This window comes from Brachyistius frenatus, unplaced genomic scaffold (genome assembly GCF_029030835.1).
Source record: "Brachyistius frenatus isolate BFR_SWC_R1_liver_20210118 unplaced genomic scaffold, ASM2903083v1 Contig_184, whole genome shotgun sequence".
Classification (NCBI taxonomy): Eukaryota; Metazoa; Chordata; class Actinopteri; family Embiotocidae; genus Brachyistius; species Brachyistius frenatus.
In genome coordinates, this window is record NW_027210783.1 from 701,646 (window position 1) to 720,799 (window position 19,154).

The 19,154-nt window shown below is 41.7% G+C and overlaps 2 protein-coding genes across 3 annotated transcripts; one reads left to right on the forward strand and one right to left on the reverse strand.

Moving 5' to 3' along the window:
- Positions 1 to 3,695: 3,695 nt before the first annotated feature.
- LOC138632413 (uncharacterized) lies at positions 3,696 to 8,794 on the reverse strand. 2 transcript variants are annotated; one of them, XM_069717959.1, is made up of 11 exons: positions 8,591 to 8,794; positions 8,332 to 8,516; positions 8,012 to 8,152; positions 7,465 to 7,603; positions 6,717 to 6,894; positions 6,393 to 6,534; positions 5,812 to 5,955; positions 5,422 to 5,474; positions 5,216 to 5,317; positions 4,941 to 5,017; positions 3,696 to 4,006 (listed from the first exon to the last, which is right to left on the reverse strand). In XM_069717959.1, the coding sequence occupies exons 1-5, from the start codon at positions 8,702 to 8,704 to the stop codon at positions 6,772 to 6,774; spliced, it is 702 nt and encodes a 233-aa protein (XP_069574060.1). In that variant the 5' UTR covers positions 8,705 to 8,794; the 3' UTR covers positions 3,696 to 4,006; positions 4,941 to 5,017; positions 5,216 to 5,317; positions 5,422 to 5,474; positions 5,812 to 5,955; positions 6,393 to 6,534; positions 6,717 to 6,771. The 2 variants fall into 2 exon arrangements, with proteins under 2 accessions (XP_069574060.1, XP_069574059.1); XM_069717958.1 differs by having other exon boundaries at positions 5,216 to 5,329.
- A 4,671-nt stretch (positions 8,795 to 13,465) lies between these two features.
- Positions 13,466 to 19,154, forward strand: LOC138632439 (type I phosphatidylinositol 4,5-bisphosphate 4-phosphatase-A-like). Its single transcript, XM_069718006.1, has 7 exons — positions 13,466 to 13,768; positions 14,617 to 14,798; positions 15,981 to 16,087; positions 16,666 to 16,777; positions 16,872 to 16,924; positions 17,015 to 17,105; positions 17,267 to 19,154. The coding sequence occupies exons 1-7, from the start codon at positions 13,666 to 13,668 to the stop codon at positions 17,408 to 17,410; spliced, it is 792 nt and encodes a 263-aa protein (XP_069574107.1). The 5' UTR covers positions 13,466 to 13,665; the 3' UTR covers positions 17,411 to 19,154.

Here is a 19,154-nt window from a genome sequence, read left to right on the forward strand (position 1 = left end):
CCGCCAGCACAGCGTCTGATCCGCTCGATGTCGTCTGTGTTGTCGTTGTGTCGAGGTCAGAGACCTGTTCAGACCAGCTGAATACGTCCACACCAAACTGGGGGAACCGTTTCCTTTATTGACCTTCGTTTTGTCCCGTTGAAAACAGGAAACGGTTTTCCCAAATGATCGACGTCGAACGGAAACTGTAGTCTTCAACGTTACGGACTAGCGGGCCCCAAACCGAAGCCGAGCGTCCACATACTTCTGGCCACGTAGTTTTATACTGGAGTAATATTAAGGTGAAACAAACCTGAATACAAACACCAAAAATACAATGAAGGTTAATTCCTTATATTTATTTTTTGCTCTCGAGCTGAAGATAAAAATGACACCATGACAGGAACGCTATTAATTCAAGTATTTCTTGAATTTTAAAACCGTCCGAGCTTCCTGTGAACTGCAACCCCCCAAACACTAGAAACAAAAGACATATCAGGAGTTTAATGTGAAGCGTCGCCGTTCGAGAGCAAACAGGTTAACGGCGACTTTCCTCAAAAAGATTCCTTTTCTCTTTTTTGTGTGTGTTTTGTTTTGTTTTGTCTTCTTCCTCATTTCTGTGTTGTTTTTGAAGTACGAACGAGTTTGACGTGCTACTAACTGAACTGGTGCAGATTTACACGACTACCAGACACACAAGCACAAATGGTGCAATAAAAGAGTTAACAAAGGGAGGTCAAGGGAGCAACAGAACAAAAAGGAGAACAAGGGTTGACTCTCTACTCCCTTCAGAGTCTATTTTTAACCTCGGGGAGTATTTGGTGAAACCCTTTGATGACAGCACACCGGTCAGTATCCTGCTGCATCTCAGTGAAGGACGATTCAGAACTTATTTATTGATTTATTGTTTCCAACTATTCCGCGGAGTTAACTCCACCAAGAACTGTGCTAGCTATTAGTGTTCCTCGTGTTCCTATATTTACATAAAGAGTTTATAATAAAAAAAATAAAAAAGAATCTAAAGTAGGCTAAATGGCTGAACTACAGTATGAGTAGAGTCAAAAGCAAGAAAAAGGTTGCGAAGCCTTGATTTAGTTTCAACAATACTCAACAAAACATTATTCAAGCGCGCACGTTTTTTAAAACGGGACTGAAGCTGTCAGACAAAGATCGTAGAAGAGGAACTGAAGAACTGTGCTGAACTGTAAAACACTGAAATGTTGAAGGCAGCTTCACCCCTTGGCCTGTTTTTAGGTTTGTTTATACGGTAATTGTGAACTATAAGTCCGACCTGGGCTGAACATGATGAAAAGTGCTTCATCAGATGATATGAATTTAGATAAAGTATTCACGACAGCTCTCAGATGTCAGGATGTATAAAGTGAATTTTTAACTTCATCCACATGGACTGATCTGCCTTTTTTATTGTACTCAGACATGTTTTTAGATATTTACTGATAAAAGAGTCTTTCAATTTAACTTCAAACATCTTTAATGGTAAAATATGAACATGAATATTGGAGAGATGTTATGAGACATTCAGCGTCTGAAGGTTTGTAAAGCTGCGTTTACACTGTGAACAACTTGGTTAATATTTTTGATGGTGTGTTGTTCTTCCTATTTAACAGCGTTTCGATCAAATTTGCTTTGTTTTGACTTTTTGCAATGATCCTTTTTTTGTTTGTTATGGAAATATAGAACTCGACCGTATTGACCAGAATGTTGCTGATTTTATGCAATTTCTGATCTGAACTAACAACAAAAATCAAGTTTCAACAAATGATAAAAAAAAAAAAAAAGTTTTGCATTCAAGCAACAGTTCAAATTTTTTTAGGAAACGTAAACTTCTATCTTCTGCCTCCTATCGAGTTAGACGAGAAGAAATACCACATTTTAGAGGGCTTCAATTAGCGATTGAAACCATAATGACTACATTTTTTGAAGTTTCTTTTTGAACAGGATTTTTTCTTTAGATATTTCTGCATTGGTTTCAGTTACTGCTTTGACTGGCAACAGGTGGACCAGCTGCTATAAATATAGAATAAACTGGAAGTTACTCGTCCAATCGAGTTTTTTATGCAGATTTAAAAAATAAAAAAATTTAAAAAAAAAACCAACAACATGACATTACACTCATCATATCCTGCTTTTCATTTTTTCTTTTCAAGCACCGAAAATCCCTTTGTTACATGCGTTAGTTTAAATTTCTTGGTAAATGAATGGCCTCTGGGTGCTTTATTAATCATTTTGTCCGTAGTGTGAATGCTTTGGAAGCCAGCGACCTCCAAGCTAGAAGTTGCCTTATTGCTATTTGTATATTTTTTATAATAACTGCAGGACATAAATGAATTGATGGCGTTGAAATGAATACTGATCCCTGAATGTTTCTCGTAGCGTCTCTCCAAACAGACAGTAACAGTTAATCCTCGCCCAGGTTGGGTTTTTTGCTCGCTGTACATATGAAGGTTCATATTTTATATCCATGATGTGAAATTCTCATAAAGGGAAAGTTACTGAAACTCAGAGTTGTGTTTTTTTTTTTTCAATCTGGGTAATACGAAACGAGGTTTGAAATGTTTTTGTGAGCTATAACCATGAGGTACGCGAGGTTTTTATTTGTTTCACCTTGAATTTTACGTTTTTGGTCCAAAGAAAGTTTGTTTTTGTTTTTGTTAATGAAACCAGCTGCACCTCACGTGTCGAAACACCTCAAAACATTTCAAACTGCGTGTGTGTGTGTGTGTGTGTGTGTGTGTGTGTGTGTGTGTGTGCGTGCGTGCGCGTGTGTGTGTGTTAACTATCAGGGTGCTAGCTTTGCTTCATCGACTCTTGAGAAATGCAGTTGATCTGTTGGGTTTTTTCTTTTGTATCATCGAGGTGCGCTTGTTTCGGTTCATCCTCATTGGTGCAGTTGCCTCCTTAACACCGATTCCATCAGTTAACATCCCAACAAAAGTGACTCTTGTTGGCTGAAACGAAACAAGCGCACCCCACTAGCTGTTTTTTACTTGACAGCGGGAAGGAATGTGTACAAACAAAGCAGGTCTTACATTAAAAGTTCGCCACCAGCCAAACACTTAATCATTCAACTTTGATTTCAGATGGACATTTACAAATGAAGTCTTTGTGCTTGTTGGCCTGTAATTGACCAAAAGTTGTAAATATTATAAGATACAATTTAACAGAAAAAACATACATATAATTACTAGAATTTTATTTAAAATGATGAACCAAAAATACTAATTTTAACATACTCTTCTTTAACTTGTTTTAGTTGGAGGAGCTCAGGTTTCAATTCAAAAAGCATTTTCTTCAACAATATTAAAAGCTCTTCCAGACTGAAGTTCATATTTTGCCCTTTTTGGCTCCTGAACTTCTTCGTCTGTTTGGCTGGTTGGCTGAAAAGAAATGTGTTTAATGCCCTGCAAAGAAAACCAACGACTTTAATATCATGTGACTTCATGATGAACAAGTTTACAACCGACTGATGTTTTATTTATAACATGTTGCAATCTTGAAACCGTGACCTGTGTATTATTCCTATTGATAAGCTGCTCTGACTCGTTCAACTGCAAGTAAAACGGATGTCTTTTAAACGACTCGCGTCCCCTTTGTCTTTTTTACAGGAGTTTGTTTTCATCAAAGTTTTAGGTCATTTTTCTGAATATTATGTAAGTCTACAGTGTAAATGAAATGCATCAGCAAAAACAGCGGAGAGCTGTTGCAGAAATTTATTGAAGATAATGTCATTGGAGATTTGATTTTATAGATTTAAGTGTTAAAAAAAAACCTAAAAGAGTTATGAAAACTGGAGGAAAAACCTCCAGATCACCAAGTTTAGGACTCCAAATATGTTCAAAGAGAAAGAAAAGAGGCTGAAAGCAAAGTTCGGAAAAATGTCTCCCTTCATGCATCGGCTGTGTTTCCATGATCAACCAGCAGGAGTTGTAACTTCCACCGTGCCGAAGCTCCCGACGAAAACCTCCATGCTTGACGGCAGCCCTCGATTCATCAGTTCCTCTTTAAGCTGGAGGAGGAAACACGCACTTGCTGAGATACAATCAGTTCAACATCTTAACAATAATACTGAGCAACAAAGCTGATCTGTCTGTTCAAGACCTCAACACGTCACATGACCTGCAGCCACTAATACAAAAGGAATTTTGTGAGCACTTCCTAAACACAAATCACAACAGGATGAAGGTAAATTTACCTGAAAATTGCAGGCAAGGCAAAATCAACACGAGAGAACATGAGCTCATGTTGGCGCCCAGCCTAACAAACTGCGACTGGACATAATGAACATTTTATTAAATTTCTCTGCAAATATAATTTTATGATCCCCACCTGAGATGAATAATCCTGTACAGTGACTAAAGCAGGGGTCTCCGACCCGTCGATTGCAAAACAACCCCGGGTTAAAGTATGTTACAAGTAAAGTCGTGTATGTTTGTGAAAGGTTTCAGATTATATGAGATCAAAACACAACAATGACACAAAATTAGAGACCGGCTAAAGCCCTATAGTCTATATATATATATATAAACGTATATGTTTAGACCAAAGACTGTTCATAAGAGTGGACGTAGCTTCTCTTAAAAATAAGGCCGATGCAAAAGTGCCTTAAGCTGCAATACCACCGAGTGCCACTGGGAGGTTGGCTCCTTTTGTCTCATTGATGACATTTGACCTCAAATTTGAATGTCTAAATTAGCAAAAACATGCCAGCGAGCTGTTGTTTTGCATCTTTTTCAGTGCTGCTGATGTATTTACATTTTGTTCCTGTTGGGGTTGATTAATTCCTGTCTATGTCCTGTCCAGTGGTTTGGCATCGCCACACCCAAGATACCAAACAATGTGAAGTTGAGGAAATAGCTTTCAGTGCATCACGGGGAGATACCAATTTGGCCGAAACTGTGATTGTTGTTGTTGGCGTGCAGGAAACATGAGAAGAGACTTACCTTTTGTGAGAAGATATTGCTCGTTTCCTCGGTCAGTGGTAGAGAAGTGGAGATCCTCATTCTCAGACCTACAACAACTGGAACAACAGTGAATCAGCATTACGATGCAGGCAAGGAAGGCGCTGCGACTGAGCTCACATCACGGGCCTTAATGTGCAAATTGTATTTGAGTCGATTGATGTGCCAACGCGACACAAGTACAAATGCCTTTGTTCTCACTTAGCTTCCCCAAACTACGTAAATGTCCTCAGAAATTCACCCGTTGTTATACTCACTTGTGTTTGAGAGGTTTGTTGTTGGTGAGGTTGTTTGTGTGGTGATAGTTGTTGGAGCCACTGTTGAATTTATCGGAGGAGCGGTCATATTTATTGGTAGATCTGTCGAAGTGACTGTAGAAAATCAAATTGCATGCGAACCTTATCAATCCAGGAAAGAAGAACTGGAAATCAAAGTATGAAAAACAAGGGAGGCCTCGACTTACCGATTCCGACGTTCACAATGACGCATCGAAGCTCAGAGTGATACTTGGTTGTACTGTGGAAAATAAATCGACACCGTTGCTCCATGAATATACAAGGTAGTTTTTCCTTTTCAAGGCAGCGCACACGTCCACACACACACGATACATCTCATGTGAAGCCACAAGATGACCTTTTGACACTTTGATTTTTAAAACACTAATTAACGAGCCCTTAGAGGCGATGGAAGCGCGTCTTCTACCTTTTCTGTTTGTTCCCTTTTTTCTAATCTTCATGCTAAGCTAAGATGATTGTGCTAATCATCTGTATACCGTAACGTATTACTGGCTTAAAGCTTGTGCTAAAAGTCACTTCTTTAAGTTGAAGGTATTTCTACAGGACAAGATACTGACTTGTGAAGTGCTTGGACGACAAAACAGACGGGGTGGCTTTCTCCATCTTCCCTCTCAGACGGCGTCCATGTCAGAGTGAACCGTCCGGATCCTGATGTGTTCTTGGCTACGTTGATCGGTCCGCTGAACAGCACTGTAGAGATCCTTTAACAAACAGAGACAAAAGGCTTGTCAAGTTACATTTCCAAAACACCTACAAATGGAGCAAAGTTGTTTTCCATGTCGGCGTGATCCCCTTAGTTTTAGCAGCTGGTGTGCCACTCTCACCTTTCTTTTTAATTTTGTTTCCTTGGTAGGAATCTTTGGACGTTTTTGGGACGGGTTGCTTTGGTGGTCAAACCAATATTAGCCTTGAAAACTATTTGTTTCTCTGTCGGTTTGAAAGTCAGTAGTAGGCTAAAGAATCGGTTGTATATTTCACTCTCCAGTCAAACAGATGAGATCAGATTCCTTAGTTGAAAAACAAAATGAAAACTGTCTGCCTGTTAATGTGGGTAAGTACAAGAGACCGTCCTTAAGTACATAAACCAAAAGGTATTTTAACATTTAAAGTCTTTTAAATGTGTTTTCTTTTCTCTTACATGGAGTTAGTTGCCTCCGCATTGATGGTGATTTCCAGCTTGTGATTGACAGCGGTGTAGAGCTGAGCTCTGTTGGCCGGAGTCGGAGGCAGGAACTTGGGCAGGTAGAGGCCTCCTGTGCAGGACGGCACCGCCGGATCCACTGCAACGAGGCAGAAAGCAACCAGGTCAGCCATGCTGACGTTTTCTTAGGATTGAAACACTGACTGGTCGATCCATCAGATGGTTCGCTTTGGTTCAGACGAGTACATTTCTTGCAAATGCCGGGTTCAATCTCAGCTCTTTGTAGTTATAAATTGCAGCTATCAAAATATGGACGAATACCTCTCACAACAAACTGGAGCGGTATTTTGCTGATGGCGTCGCTGGTAGTTTTCACCTACTGCAAACCGTTGGTTTGAGTCAGGCTGATGGTCTGCCGGGGGAAGTCCTCCATCACCAGCTGCACCGCGTATGGACCTTCACTGCTGCTGTCGGTGGGGCTGAATGACAGAGTACAGGACTGGGGGAGCACAAAAAAAGGACATTTGGTCAAAAATAACCAAAATATTTATCTGGTAAGGTAATGAAATACAAGACTGTACATATAAACCCCACTTACACCGTGTGTGGATTCAGTCTGTGTCAAGACAGTGTGTCGGAATCAGGACTTTTGTTAATTCAAGGTGTTAAAGTGTTTTGGACACACTGGGCTTCGTAACAGGAGTCAAGGTCCCGTACCTGCTAACACAAGCTAGCCGTAACGTTAGCTTGGCAATGGAAAAATAAATTGATCACCCCATACAGCAGCATCGCTTTTGAGTTAGCCAGCTCATTTTCATCTTGAGATTAGTTTAAGTTATTGTCCAGGAACTAGGTCAAAGGTTACTAAGTGACCCACATCTAAAACAGAACCATGACAGAACTGTAACGATGTCATCTTCACAGAACAATCCCATCAATTTTGTTGAAAACCAAACTTTACTCTCTCGTACCAAACATATCAATCTGAATTATATTTCCACAGCTAATTATTTAGACAACCAACTTTCTGCCTGCCTCATGTGACTTGAGTTGAACAGTTGTTACGTACCGGTGAGAGGCTGAGGACGGACGGCGGTGTGCAGGGGTTACACTCGAACAGTGAATCGTTTCCATATCTGCATTTAACCTCGTCTCCATCAGGGTCAAACGCCAACAAGTCGAAATCTCTCTGGCAGTTTGAAGGAACTCTTAGAAAGCGAGAGAAAGAACGTCGCAATTGTTTTAATTTTGTGCAGATTTTCGGTCTCACCTTGGCTCTTCCAAGAAATGCGTTTTCTTAAGAGCTTTCCGGACCTGTCATCCTCCATCCTTCAGTTGGACGCCCTCGGGCTTTCCCATCAGTCTCCCAGCCTCCTCACACTATGCATACCAGTCAAATTTCCACCTCGTGAATTCCTTTCCTTTCAGTCACCTGCCTCCAGGTGTTTACCAGAAGAAATTCCTTGCGTACGTTTCTAAGAACTTGAACCTAATTCAGCAGATTTCCCTTTTCCAGACTGAATCCGTCGCTTCTTTACAGTATTTAAACAACATAACGCTTTGTGCTAGTCCTTTTTTTCCACTACAAAAAAAACACAGACAAGATGGAGGCTTACCTCACAGCTGGCAGCATGGTGGTCTGGGGTGACGCGTTGGGTTTGCCGGTGTCGGACCGGTGCCTCAGTTCCACCAGAGTCACGGCTCTCCATGATACGATGCCATTATTGATGTTATTTATCCAGTTACCACCCGCCAACCTTCAATGGACGTTCATAACAAAGTTAGATGTCACTGGGTTTACCCCCCAAACATGATGTCTGTTGAAGTTGATAGCATGATTTTTGTTTTTCTTCTCAAAAGGCTATTGTTCAATTTGGGAGAAGGAGGTTTTGGATTTTGTCATCGTAACTTTTGTACGGTGTCGAGGTGCACTCACACAAGCTGGAAAGGAGGGAAACTGGAAACCACACGAGTCATGATTTGCTCATTCTGACACCAATCTCCACTGCTCTCCTGGTCGACCAGTTGTAACCCAGTCAAGTTTTGGGTCCCACAGTTGCTACAAATCCACGTGTCAGCAGACAAGCACGTGTGGAAGTTCAGCTTATAGGGAAGGACCACCTGTAGATTCACAGTGAAGAGGTGTTCACCAAAGTCCTGTCAGATAAAGTAGGGTGGAAAGAAACCGTACGTACCGTGACAGATCCATCTGCGTTGATGCTCTGGGGGTAGTAGGTCATCACTGTGCCATAAAAATGAGAAGCCTGTGCACCGCAGACCAGCAGCAGCAGCAACCCAGAGAGCAACATGGTGAATGTTTTAGCCTCTCCAAGCACAGGCAGTAAACTAACAGCAACACCGACTGTTATATCTCCACAGACAGTCTCTCGTTCCTTATCTCAACCTTCTATCTCTCTGCTGTGTCTCCCCACCGAAGCTCTTTCAGTTTAAATACACAGCACAAACCAGGAAATGATCAGGTATGAGGAAAAGTCTCAATTAGATGACTTTCATCAGAAATGACAACGATCAACGGGAACAAGATGTGTTTTTAAACAGAGGATAGAAATGTCTTGAATGGCTATTTTATTTATTTATTGCTGAAAGTTTTTTTGAATGTTACATTTTTCTCCCCTAAAGCCTCAACAGGAGTTGGTGAGAGTTGTCTGTTGGAGTCTTCACCTGAAAGCGTGGACGGATTGACGCAAGGTGCTCTTGAGTGCAGACATTCAAACACACCGACAACACGCCAAATTTAAGAGACATATAACAAACGCAGAACTGTGTAGCTGTGTTGTTTTGGGTTTGGAGAATTGAGGGTGTTGGGGCTCAATTCACCAAGTGATTTGCAAACATAATGCACACCACACGTCGCAGGAGGCAGCAGGCTTTTGTCATAGATAGATAGATAGATAGATAGATAGATAGATAGATAGATAGATAGATACCGACCGACCGACCGACCGACCGACCGACCGACCGACCGACCGACAGACAGACAGACAGACAGACAGACAGACAGACAGACAGACAGACAGACCGACCGACCGACCGACCGACCGACCGACCGACCGACCGACCGACCGACCGACCGACCGACCGACCGACCGACCGACCGACCGACCGACCGACCGACCGACCGACCGACCGACCGACCGACCGACCGACCGACCGACCGACCGACAGACAGACAGACAGACAGACAGACAGACAGACAGACAGACAGACAGACAGACAGACAGACAGACAGACAGACAGATAGATAGATAGATAGATAGATAGATAGATAGATAGCAGCATCGTAGAGAGCAGCATGGCGAATGATTTAGCCTCTTGAAGCACAGGCAGTGAACTAATACCAACACAGACTTATATACCTCCACACACAGCCTTTATTTCACTCCTCCTCTTTCTGTCCAGTCGCTGTCTGTCACACAGAACCTCATTGAGTTGGCAGTCCGGAGGAACGAGGAAACAGTGTGGTATGAGGAAACACCTTGAATTACCGGAGTACCATTACACATCTTAATCAGCTTGTCAGTGGGGAAATTATATTAATATCTAAACAAAAGATAGAAATCAAATGTCATTTTAGCAGACATTTATAATCGACTTGATCAAGTTTTTTTTGTCCTTTGATTTTCCTCTCCTACAGCCCCACCGAGTACAGGTGACAGATGTCTGTTTGAGTCTTTTCTCTTCAGAGCATGGACGGATTGACGGTTGCCATCCTCACGTAACAGCAACACACCAAGACTTTAAGAGACAAACCAAAAACAAAACCATGCAGCTGGGATGTTTGGGCTTATTTTGTAGTGACTGTTTTGATCACATGTCTCTGAGTGCATTTTGCATCTCTTAGAGATATTTTTCTGTATCTTTGTTGTCATTTAGCATTTTTTTTGTGTGTGTGTGTGTGTGTCATTTTGCTTGGTTTTGTATGTGTTGTGTCAGTAAATCAATGTGCATCTTTTTAGGGTTGTGTTGCATCTTTTGGGGTCATTTTTTTGTTTCTTTGTGGTTGTTCAGTCCCTCATTTTGCTTGTTCTGTGTCTCCTGGGATATTTTGTAGGTAAAGAGCAGGAACCATCTTAAACCGCGGGACCCTGGGAAACAATTGCAGCTTGCATGTGGCCAGTTTGGTGGCAGAGACCCCACAAAGAGCCCATTTAGACATTTAATCCGATGTAGAAACCACTCAGACAAAGAGAAACCTTCTTACACAACGCCTACTTTATTGCTTTCCTGTATGCTGCTGTAGCGAAAAAAATGTCCCCTTGGGGATTAATAAAGTAACTACCTAACCTAACCTAACCTACAATTTAAGAAAATGGTGGCGTTAATTAATTTTGATCGCATGTCTAATTTTCTCTGAAACACAAATCGTATTTTATACTATATGTTAATATATTTACAGATAGTGTGTGGGTGCAGCAATACAAAACTTTCCTTTGCAAAAATAAAATAACCAAAAATAAGAAATACATAATAAGACGATAAAAGGGAGGAATTTATTGATCCAATCCGAGGATATTAAAATGCGACATAAATTGTTAAGATACCAACAGCCTTTGGGAAATAGCAGCTTTATCAGGAGCCTCAGTCACTGGGCATTTTACACAGTAGACGTGGTACTGCAGCATTACCTGATGATGTTAGCTGCCTCAACAATAAACAATGATCTTCTGATGTCTGAGAAGATTCATCACTTGCCTGACTCAGGTGTGAAAACCATTACTGTCTCACAAACACTCATAAAGACGCTGTGTTTAAAAATAACAATAATGCACTGATGTGAGGAAATGAGTCAGGAAATCCAGTTTCAGTAATACGTCTACTGAGGTGGTAATTTAAGGGAAGACAGTCAAGAGCTTTATTCAGTGACGATAACATGAGAAGTAGAATTACATCTTTCTTCCCACAGAGCGATCTGACGGGAACAAAAGAGGAGGCGACTTTTTCTGACACGGTGTTGTTGTCAGTCTGGATGCAAATGATTTAGTTTTCATACCACAGGACTCATAGGACTCGATGGTTTCATGATTTGTTTTTGTTCTCTTTATTTGCAGCTATGCGATCCATCAAAATTAAACGAGGATAAAACAGAAATCCTGCTCATCGGCCCCAAAAACAAAAGAGAAATCACAGCGAAAGATCTGGGGCTCCTAACTCCGTGGGTACGATCAGAGGTAACTAGTCTGGGTGTAATCTTAGACTCTGATCTAAGTTTCAAGGCCCACATTAACAAGGTGACCAAAACTTTTTTTTCCACTATAGAAACATAGCCAAGGTACGGCTGTTTATAAATCAGACAGATGCTGAAAAGTTGATTCATGCCTTCATTTCTAGCCAACCGGACTACTGTGATGCACTTTTTACTGGCCGACCAAAGAAAACAACAGAGAGACTACAGCTCATCCAAAACTCTGCAGCTTGAGTGTTAACCAGAACCAAGAGGAGAGAACACGTCAGTCCGGTTCTGGCTGCTCTGCACAGTTTACCTGTAACACACAGGACTGACTTTAAGCTCCTCCTCACATACGAAGCTCTGAATGGGCTCGAATCGAGTTACATCTCTGACTCTCTGAGATCATCTGCTGCTGGTTTATTGGAGGTTCCCAGCAACAGACAAAAGAAAGTTGGGGATTCAGCTTCTGTCAGCTGCTCTCCAAAGCAGCGGAACAAACTAGCTGTTAGATATCAGGGAAGCTGCTCAGTTAATACTTTCAAAAGAAAGCTCAAAACATATCTCTTTACATCAGCCTTTAACAAGCTACTTTTGAAGCTCTCTTACACCTGCCATGCACGAGAACTAACACGCCTTGAAATGCATATTGGTAAATTTTATGTTTTCCACTTGTATTCCTTTTTATGCGTTTTATCTGTTTCTTATGCATTTTATCTGTTTTATCTAATTTATTTTCTATATTTTTAATTGTTCCTTTATATCTGGTTTTATATAAAACACTATGTAATTGTTTTGGTGTGAAGCACTTTGAGCTGCATTTCTGGTATGAAAGGTGCTATACTAATAAAGTTTATTATTATTTATTTATTTTAATAGTAAATCCACTTCTATTTTTATTGTATTTTTTGGGTATTTTCTTTCATTGTAAAGCATTTCGAACAGCACAAAAACCATTTATCACTGTGCCTCCAGTAGCCATAGCCAGAGGCATTATGGTTTTGGGCTGTCTGTATGTCCATCCTGTTGTCGTGAACACAATATCTCACTAAAGCCTCAAGGGAATTTCTTCAAATTTGGCACAAACGTTCACTTGGCTGCGAGGATGAACCAATTTGATTTTGGCGGTTAAAGGTCACTGTGACTTCATGCATCCCCCATCCATCTGTCTGATTCTCGTGAAGCCATTATCTCAGGATTTCCTTCAGAGAATTTTTTAAATTCTTGTCAAGTTGGTATCTCAGTAATCCCTTGAGGGACTTTCTTCAAATTTGGTAAAAAAATGTCCACTTGGCCCAAATGGTCAAGGTTCAAGGTCGTTGTGACCTCATGTCTATCACCTATTTTAAATTGAGTGTCTCAGGAATGCCTTCAGTAAATGTCTTCATCTGAAAATGAATGTTTGTTGTTCTTGCTTTTTGTCCTCTTCCCTCTGTAAATACAGTTCATTCTCTCCGTGAGGTAAACTTAACCGTTTAAGTTTGGCTTTTATTCATCCTCTCTGTACCTTGTAGTTAAAATGAATGTACAAACATGTATCATTCAAACTGGTGTGATGTATTATTACCTTACAGAACCTTTTTATTTTATTTTCCTATTTCAATCTAGATTATTTTGTATTTTTATTTTTTATGTTTTTGTCTTGAATTGCTTTCACATTTTGTCTGGCTTCTTTTTTCTTCTTCATGTTTTATGCAGGAGAAGGTACGACAACACGCAGTAAAGTACACTATTTATTAGCATTTGAACGCAACCTCGACGGTCTCACAGTCCCGCCAATCAAAACGCGCCTTCGAACCCGCCTATCCCCGCCACGCTCGTTCATTGGTCGAGCTCACTGCCCATCAAATTCGTGACTCAGCTCACAGTCATATGACTGGTGTTTTTGTCGCTTCACTTCCGGAGTTCGGGGAGTGTTTTCGCCGTGTCATGTGGATGTCAGAAACCCAAAGTGAGCGTGTCAGAGGTTGAAATCTCCTCACCGGCTCCTCCCGAGACATCTCCACCGGGGGTCTGAGGACTCCCCACCGCTGCGGAGATTCTCCCCGAAGGCGTTTGGAAAGGCTCGGGTCGGGCGGGAGAGCGATGGCGGACGGGGAACGGTCGCCGCTGCTGTCCGAGCAGCACGACGGGGCCAACGGCTTCTCTCCCGGGGGAAGCTCGCGTGGATATCCGTCTAAACCGCAGAGTACGTCCGCCGGTTCGTTTCCCACCCGAGTAGCACGTCACTATTCATCGAGGTTGCTGAAAGGAGGTTATTATAATTAACGTTGTAAACGAGTGTTAGACCGCCAGCGAGCAGTTTGGATGTCGTCAGCCGCACGCAGTGAACTTAACAGACATTAAACAGATTTAATCCGTTCAAATTCAATCGACGCACATTTAATGTTCCCTAACTAAAGTAAAACAACGCGTTTAAGCTGCCGCGATGTGACGTCACACATGACACACGATGTGACGTTTGCTGTGTAAAATGGGCAGTTTAATTCAAAATATGCGAAGTTTATTGAGTGAATTTGTTCGGTGGACAAAACCACTTAACTTGAGGAGAATTTTATACCTATTTTTGAGTTTATTAATCAGTTTCAAGCAAAAGCACCAAATATTAGCTGCTTCGTGCTTTTTAAACGTGACGATTTGCTGCAGTTTGCATCATTTTACATGAAGTATGAGGCGTGAACAGAAAGTCCAGAGACTTTCTGCAGGGTGATGCACACAGAGGAAGAGAAAACCTCCATGAGGAAGTGTCTCGTCTCTTTATCAACATCAGCATCTGAGTTCCTTAACGTGACCGCTGCTACGTGAACATTTGTAGTTTCTCAGCGGATCTGAAACTTGATTTGAGAAACACCCTGATCAAATTCTTGGGGAACAAAGTCTTCAAACACGTCTGCTTTGCAGCCGAGTGTTCCTGAGCCCGTGCGGTGATTTCCACCGATTCCTCCTCTTCACTGTAAGCGGGCGTGTTGTCGTGTTTGAGAACCCTGTTGCCATGGCGCCACAGCTCCCTCACCCGCCTCCCTCTCTTCACTCCAGGTTTGGCGCCGTTCCCCAGCTCGGTGGTGCCAGCCGAGCCTCCGCCGCCGTACTCCCAGCAGGGCAGCCCGGACAGCGGCAGCGCCCCGGTCATCAGCTGCCGGGTCTGTCAGAGCGCCATATCCGTGGAGGGCAAGACGCACCAGCACGTGGTGAAGTGCAGCATCTGCAACGAAGCCACGGTGAGTCGGACGCGTTCCTTCCCGCAACTCTCCGACGGGGACATTTCGTCCACTTGTACGAGTGTTCAACATAAAACCGACCGACTTCCTTCCTTCAACCGTTGAAGAGTCTTGTTTTTTTATTTTTTATTACCGGAGTGAACCTGCGACTCCTTAACGGTGAAGCTCGCTACGTTTTTCCTTGATTTATGTGACGTAATGTAAAATTTCCAGTAATCCAGTTGATAAAAGTAAAGATTAGAGAAAACTCGACTTTGCCCAGTTAAAAAAAAAAAAAGACAGAAAAAGATTTGTGTTTTAGAATAAAAAGCATCTTAAGTCGTCTAAAAGTTGAACTCGACGGCACTCGGAAACCGTAAAATGTCCGACTGTCGTACTGAGTGTTACATTTCGCCGTCGAGGCATTATCAGTGTCTCATTATCAGTGTCCCATTATCAGTGTCCCATTATCAGTGTCCCATGATCAGTGTCTCATTATCGGTGTCTCATTATCAGTGTCCCATTATCAGTGTCCCATTATCAGTGTCCCATGATCAGTGTCTCATTATCGGTGTCTCATTATCAGTGTCCCGTTATCAGTGTCCCGTTATCAGTGTCTCGTTATCAGTGTCTCGTTATCAGTGTCTCATTATCAGTGTCTCATTATCAGTGTCCCATTATCAGTGTCCCATGATCAGTGTCCCATGATCAGTGTCCCATTATCAGTGTCTCATAATCAGTGTCTCATTATCAGTGTCTCATTATCAGTGTCTCATGATCAGTGTCTCATGATCAGTGTCTCATGATCAGTGTCTCATAATCAGTGTCCCATTATCAGTGTCTCATGATCAGTGTCTCATTATCAGTGTCTCATGATCAGTGTCTCATGATCAGTGTCCCATTATCAGTGTCTCATGATCAGTGTCTCATTATCAGTGTCTCATTATCAGTGTCTCATGATCAGTGTCTCATCTTTCCTCGCTCAGGAAGTCTTTCTGTCATCTCATTTTGCAGAAGTACATGTCATGAGATCCAAACTGAACCATTTAAGAACCATTTAAGAAATATTTAAGAACCTTAAAACAGGGAAGAACCTGGACTCTGACGTGTCTGAGGTTTGTTTTTGACCCCCGCTGTGTGTGTGTGTGTGTGTGTGTGTGTGTGTGTGTGTGTGTGTGTGTGTGTGTGTGTGTGTGTGTGTAGCCCATAAAAAACGCTCCCGTCGGAAAGAAGTACGTCCGCTGTCCCTGCAACTGTCTGCTGATCTGCAAAGTCACGTCTCAGAGGATCGCCTGTCCACGACCGTACTGGTGAGACAGAAAACAGGAAAGAAAATAAAACGGTGTGGGATTATTTTTCGCTCGTCTCAGCTTTGGCTCGTAACCGCACCATCTGTGCCGAAGTCGCCGGCAGCCGTTCAGCCGGCGGTGACACGATGCTGCTTTTGTTTTCAAGTAATTTGAGTGTGTCTGGCTGCCCTCAGGAATTTTATCTTTGTGTTTTGAAACACCACAGATTGTCTTATCAGCCTGTAATGTGTACAAACACACACACGAAGCGCCGAACCAGAGTCCGGTTCATTTTGTTAGGCCGGAGACGCTCGCAGGTTTGGGGGCGAAGGCTGAATCTCTAGTGGACACGTGGAACCTGAGGGAGTCAAATTTGTACTCGCAGGGAAATAAGTTTCAGTTAAACGACTACAGGAACCGCAAATGAACTATTTCAGAATTGCTAGTTTGTTTTTGTAGATCTATTTATTTATTTTTAATCTTGAACAGTTGATGTGGAAGCGGTCAGAGTTGTTTCCATTGATCTGAATTAACAGACCTTCAGTGTTCAGTCATTTTATTATTATATTATTTTTTGGAATGAACTTTCTTTCTGACAGTAAACGCGTCATCAACCTGGGACCGGTCCACATCGGCAGGGAGAGTCCAGAACCGCAACATCAGCCCGTCGGCATCAGAGTCATCTGTGGACACTGCTCCAATACATTCCTGGTAACACACACACACACACACACACACACACACACACACACACACACACACACACACACACACACATTGACCTTTCTTTTGTTTGTTTTCCCAGTGGACTGAGTTTTCCGACCGGACCTTGGCTCGATGTCCACACTGCCGAAAAGTGTAGGTGTCTCAGAACGTCTCTTTGTTACTTGGACACAAAGAATTTTAGTTTTTGACCATTTAAATATTTCCTGGTTTTTGGATTTCCAGCTCTTCTATTGGCCGGCGGTACCCCAGGAGGAGGAGCCTGCTGTGCTTCCTGCTGTTCGTGGTCCTTGCCGTCTCCACTGCGGGACTTCTGGTGTGTATCTGTGGTGATATTTAATATCTAAGGAAAAACTCACCCGAAAAAAAAACTTTAGAAAAACTTGAAGGATCTCTTTCTAACCTGATTTTTTTTTTTTTTGAGGTTTTTGGAAGCCAGAATAAATAAATAAATAAATATTCTATGTCTGTGTTCAGGTCGGTACATGGAAACCCGCCCAGCAATCCAAAGGGATCTACGTGTCGTGGGTGCTGCTGATCGTGCTCGCTCTGTTCGCCATGGTGAGAACCGTCTACTGGAGGTGTCTGAAAATCAGCGACCCGATATCCAACGTCACGTAGAGAGGTGGGAGGAGAGGGGGGGGGTGTTCGTGCATGGAGACGAGGAGTTGTAAAAGCTGCAGCTGGTCTGAGGTGCTGCCTGCAAAAACGACTGAAATCACGGCTGAGAAAGGGTAGAACGAAGAACACGAGTATCTAAACACGCTTCTGTCTCCGATATCATCTGTTTCACACATTTCAGATGGTTGTTACGCGTTTGCAAAAAAAAAGTCGGACATACAAGTGGAAAAACGAGCGTAGATTGATAAATTTCTTGCTTGCTGGACTAATAAAACACTTCATAGAGTGACGCTGCGATTCTTTTGATTAGAGCTGCCAGTCGTTAAATTGAATACTTAAAGTTTTGTCATTTTTGTGCCCCCAAAATCATAAGGAATCACTGTTTTCTCCAGGAAAAATTAATTAATAATAATTTAAAAAAAAGATCATGATATTCTGGTAAACAGTTTATGTTTTAACTCAACAAACATTAAACAAAATGGTTTGAGCTTTTACTGGGTGTAATCTGTAGGATTATTTCTCTTCCGTGGGTTTTGTTAGCTTTGGACAAAGCCAAGCTAGCTGTTTGCCTCCGTTTCCAGTCTTTGTGCTAAGCTAAGCTAACCGTATCTGCGCTGTGGCTTTTATATTTAACGACGCGACACGAGGCTGGTCGATGTTTCTCTTAAAAACTCCCGTCGAGTCGGCAAATCAGCCCCAAAATGTCAAACTGTTCCTTTAACAAATACTGCAGCAGTTAAATTCAGATGAAGACTTTAATGGATCAGCTTTTATTGAACAGTTTGAGCCGGCAGCGTGATTAAAGCAGGGACAGAATATAGCAGAAATAAACGCGGCATTTCTTTTTCTTTCACCATGTAATTGTTTCACTGACCACCATCTACTGAGAGCACACACAAAGCCAAGTGGCACATATCAGTTCAAATACAGCGTATAGAAGGAATCACATGCATTTTTATTTTTGAGGGAATTGTTCATTAAATGTAAACTTTCAAATAATCAAACTGGTGCAAGCTCATCAATAAAACATAATACAGTGAAGAAAATGTAGTTCATGAGCAAAATATTATAGACATGACTTAGCTGAGAAAACTTTCTTCCATTTTTCTTTTCTTTATTATCATGTAGTCTCGTACCGTAGCATGTCAGCGGTCACATCGTCTCACAGGGACTTTTGAGGACATTTGATTTGATTTTCTTATGATTATTTTTTTTCAGCTGGGTTTTCTTTGACAATTATTCATCTCAAAGAAAGTCTAAAGTTCTGGGTTAACAAAACAATAACATGTCCGATTTTTTGTGAAAATCTCAACAAATAAGATTTCAGAAGTGAATTTTTCATATTAATGCATTTTTACTAAAAAAAAAAAAAAAACGTCCCAAAGTACTGTTTTTTTTTTTTCCTGCTTGACTCACGGATTTAAATCACTTGAAGCACACGGGGGGGGGGGGATTGGTTTATTTATTTATCTGTCTTATTTAAATCAAACTAAATTCTGTGACTAGTAAATCTTGTTTCCGGTGTTGAAAGTGTAAATATATTCAGTGGAAGTTGTACAGACTTGTGAGAGCCAGTCTTCTCCCTCGTGGCTGATTGATGTAAGTACCCGCTGACTGTGAAACATGTTGCACTACATTGTACTGATGTATTTACTACTGTATGTTTTGTCAATGTTATTCCAGTGGATGGATTTTTTTTTTTTTTTTGTATATTGTGAAACAAAGTGATACTTTTAACAAGGTG

Excerpts from the sequence above, each read along its gene's own strand:
- LOC138632413 (XM_069717959.1), bottom strand. The coding sequence starts at position 8,704 with ATGTTGCTCTCTGGGTTGCTGCTGCTGCTGGTCTGCGGTGCACAGGCT. Across the intron at positions 8,153-8,331 it reads TTCCCTCCTTTCCAGCTTGT|GTTGGCGGGTGGTAACTGGA; the intron begins GTGAGTGCACCT and ends CGTCCATTGAAG. Across the intron at positions 6,895-7,464 it reads CCGTCCTCAGCCTCTCACCG|TCCTGTACTCTGTCATTCAG; the intron begins GTACGTAACAAC and ends GTGCTCCCCCAG.
- LOC138632439 (XM_069718006.1), top strand. The coding sequence starts at position 13,666 with ATGGCGGACGGGGAACGGTCGCCGCTGCTGTCCGAGCAGCACGACGGG. Across the intron at positions 16,088-16,665 it reads GCCTGTCCACGACCGTACTG|TAAACGCGTCATCAACCTGG; the intron begins GTGAGACAGAAA and ends TCTTTCTGACAG. Across the intron at positions 16,778-16,871 it reads ACTGCTCCAATACATTCCTG|TGGACTGAGTTTTCCGACCG; the intron begins GTAACACACACA and ends TTGTTTTCCCAG.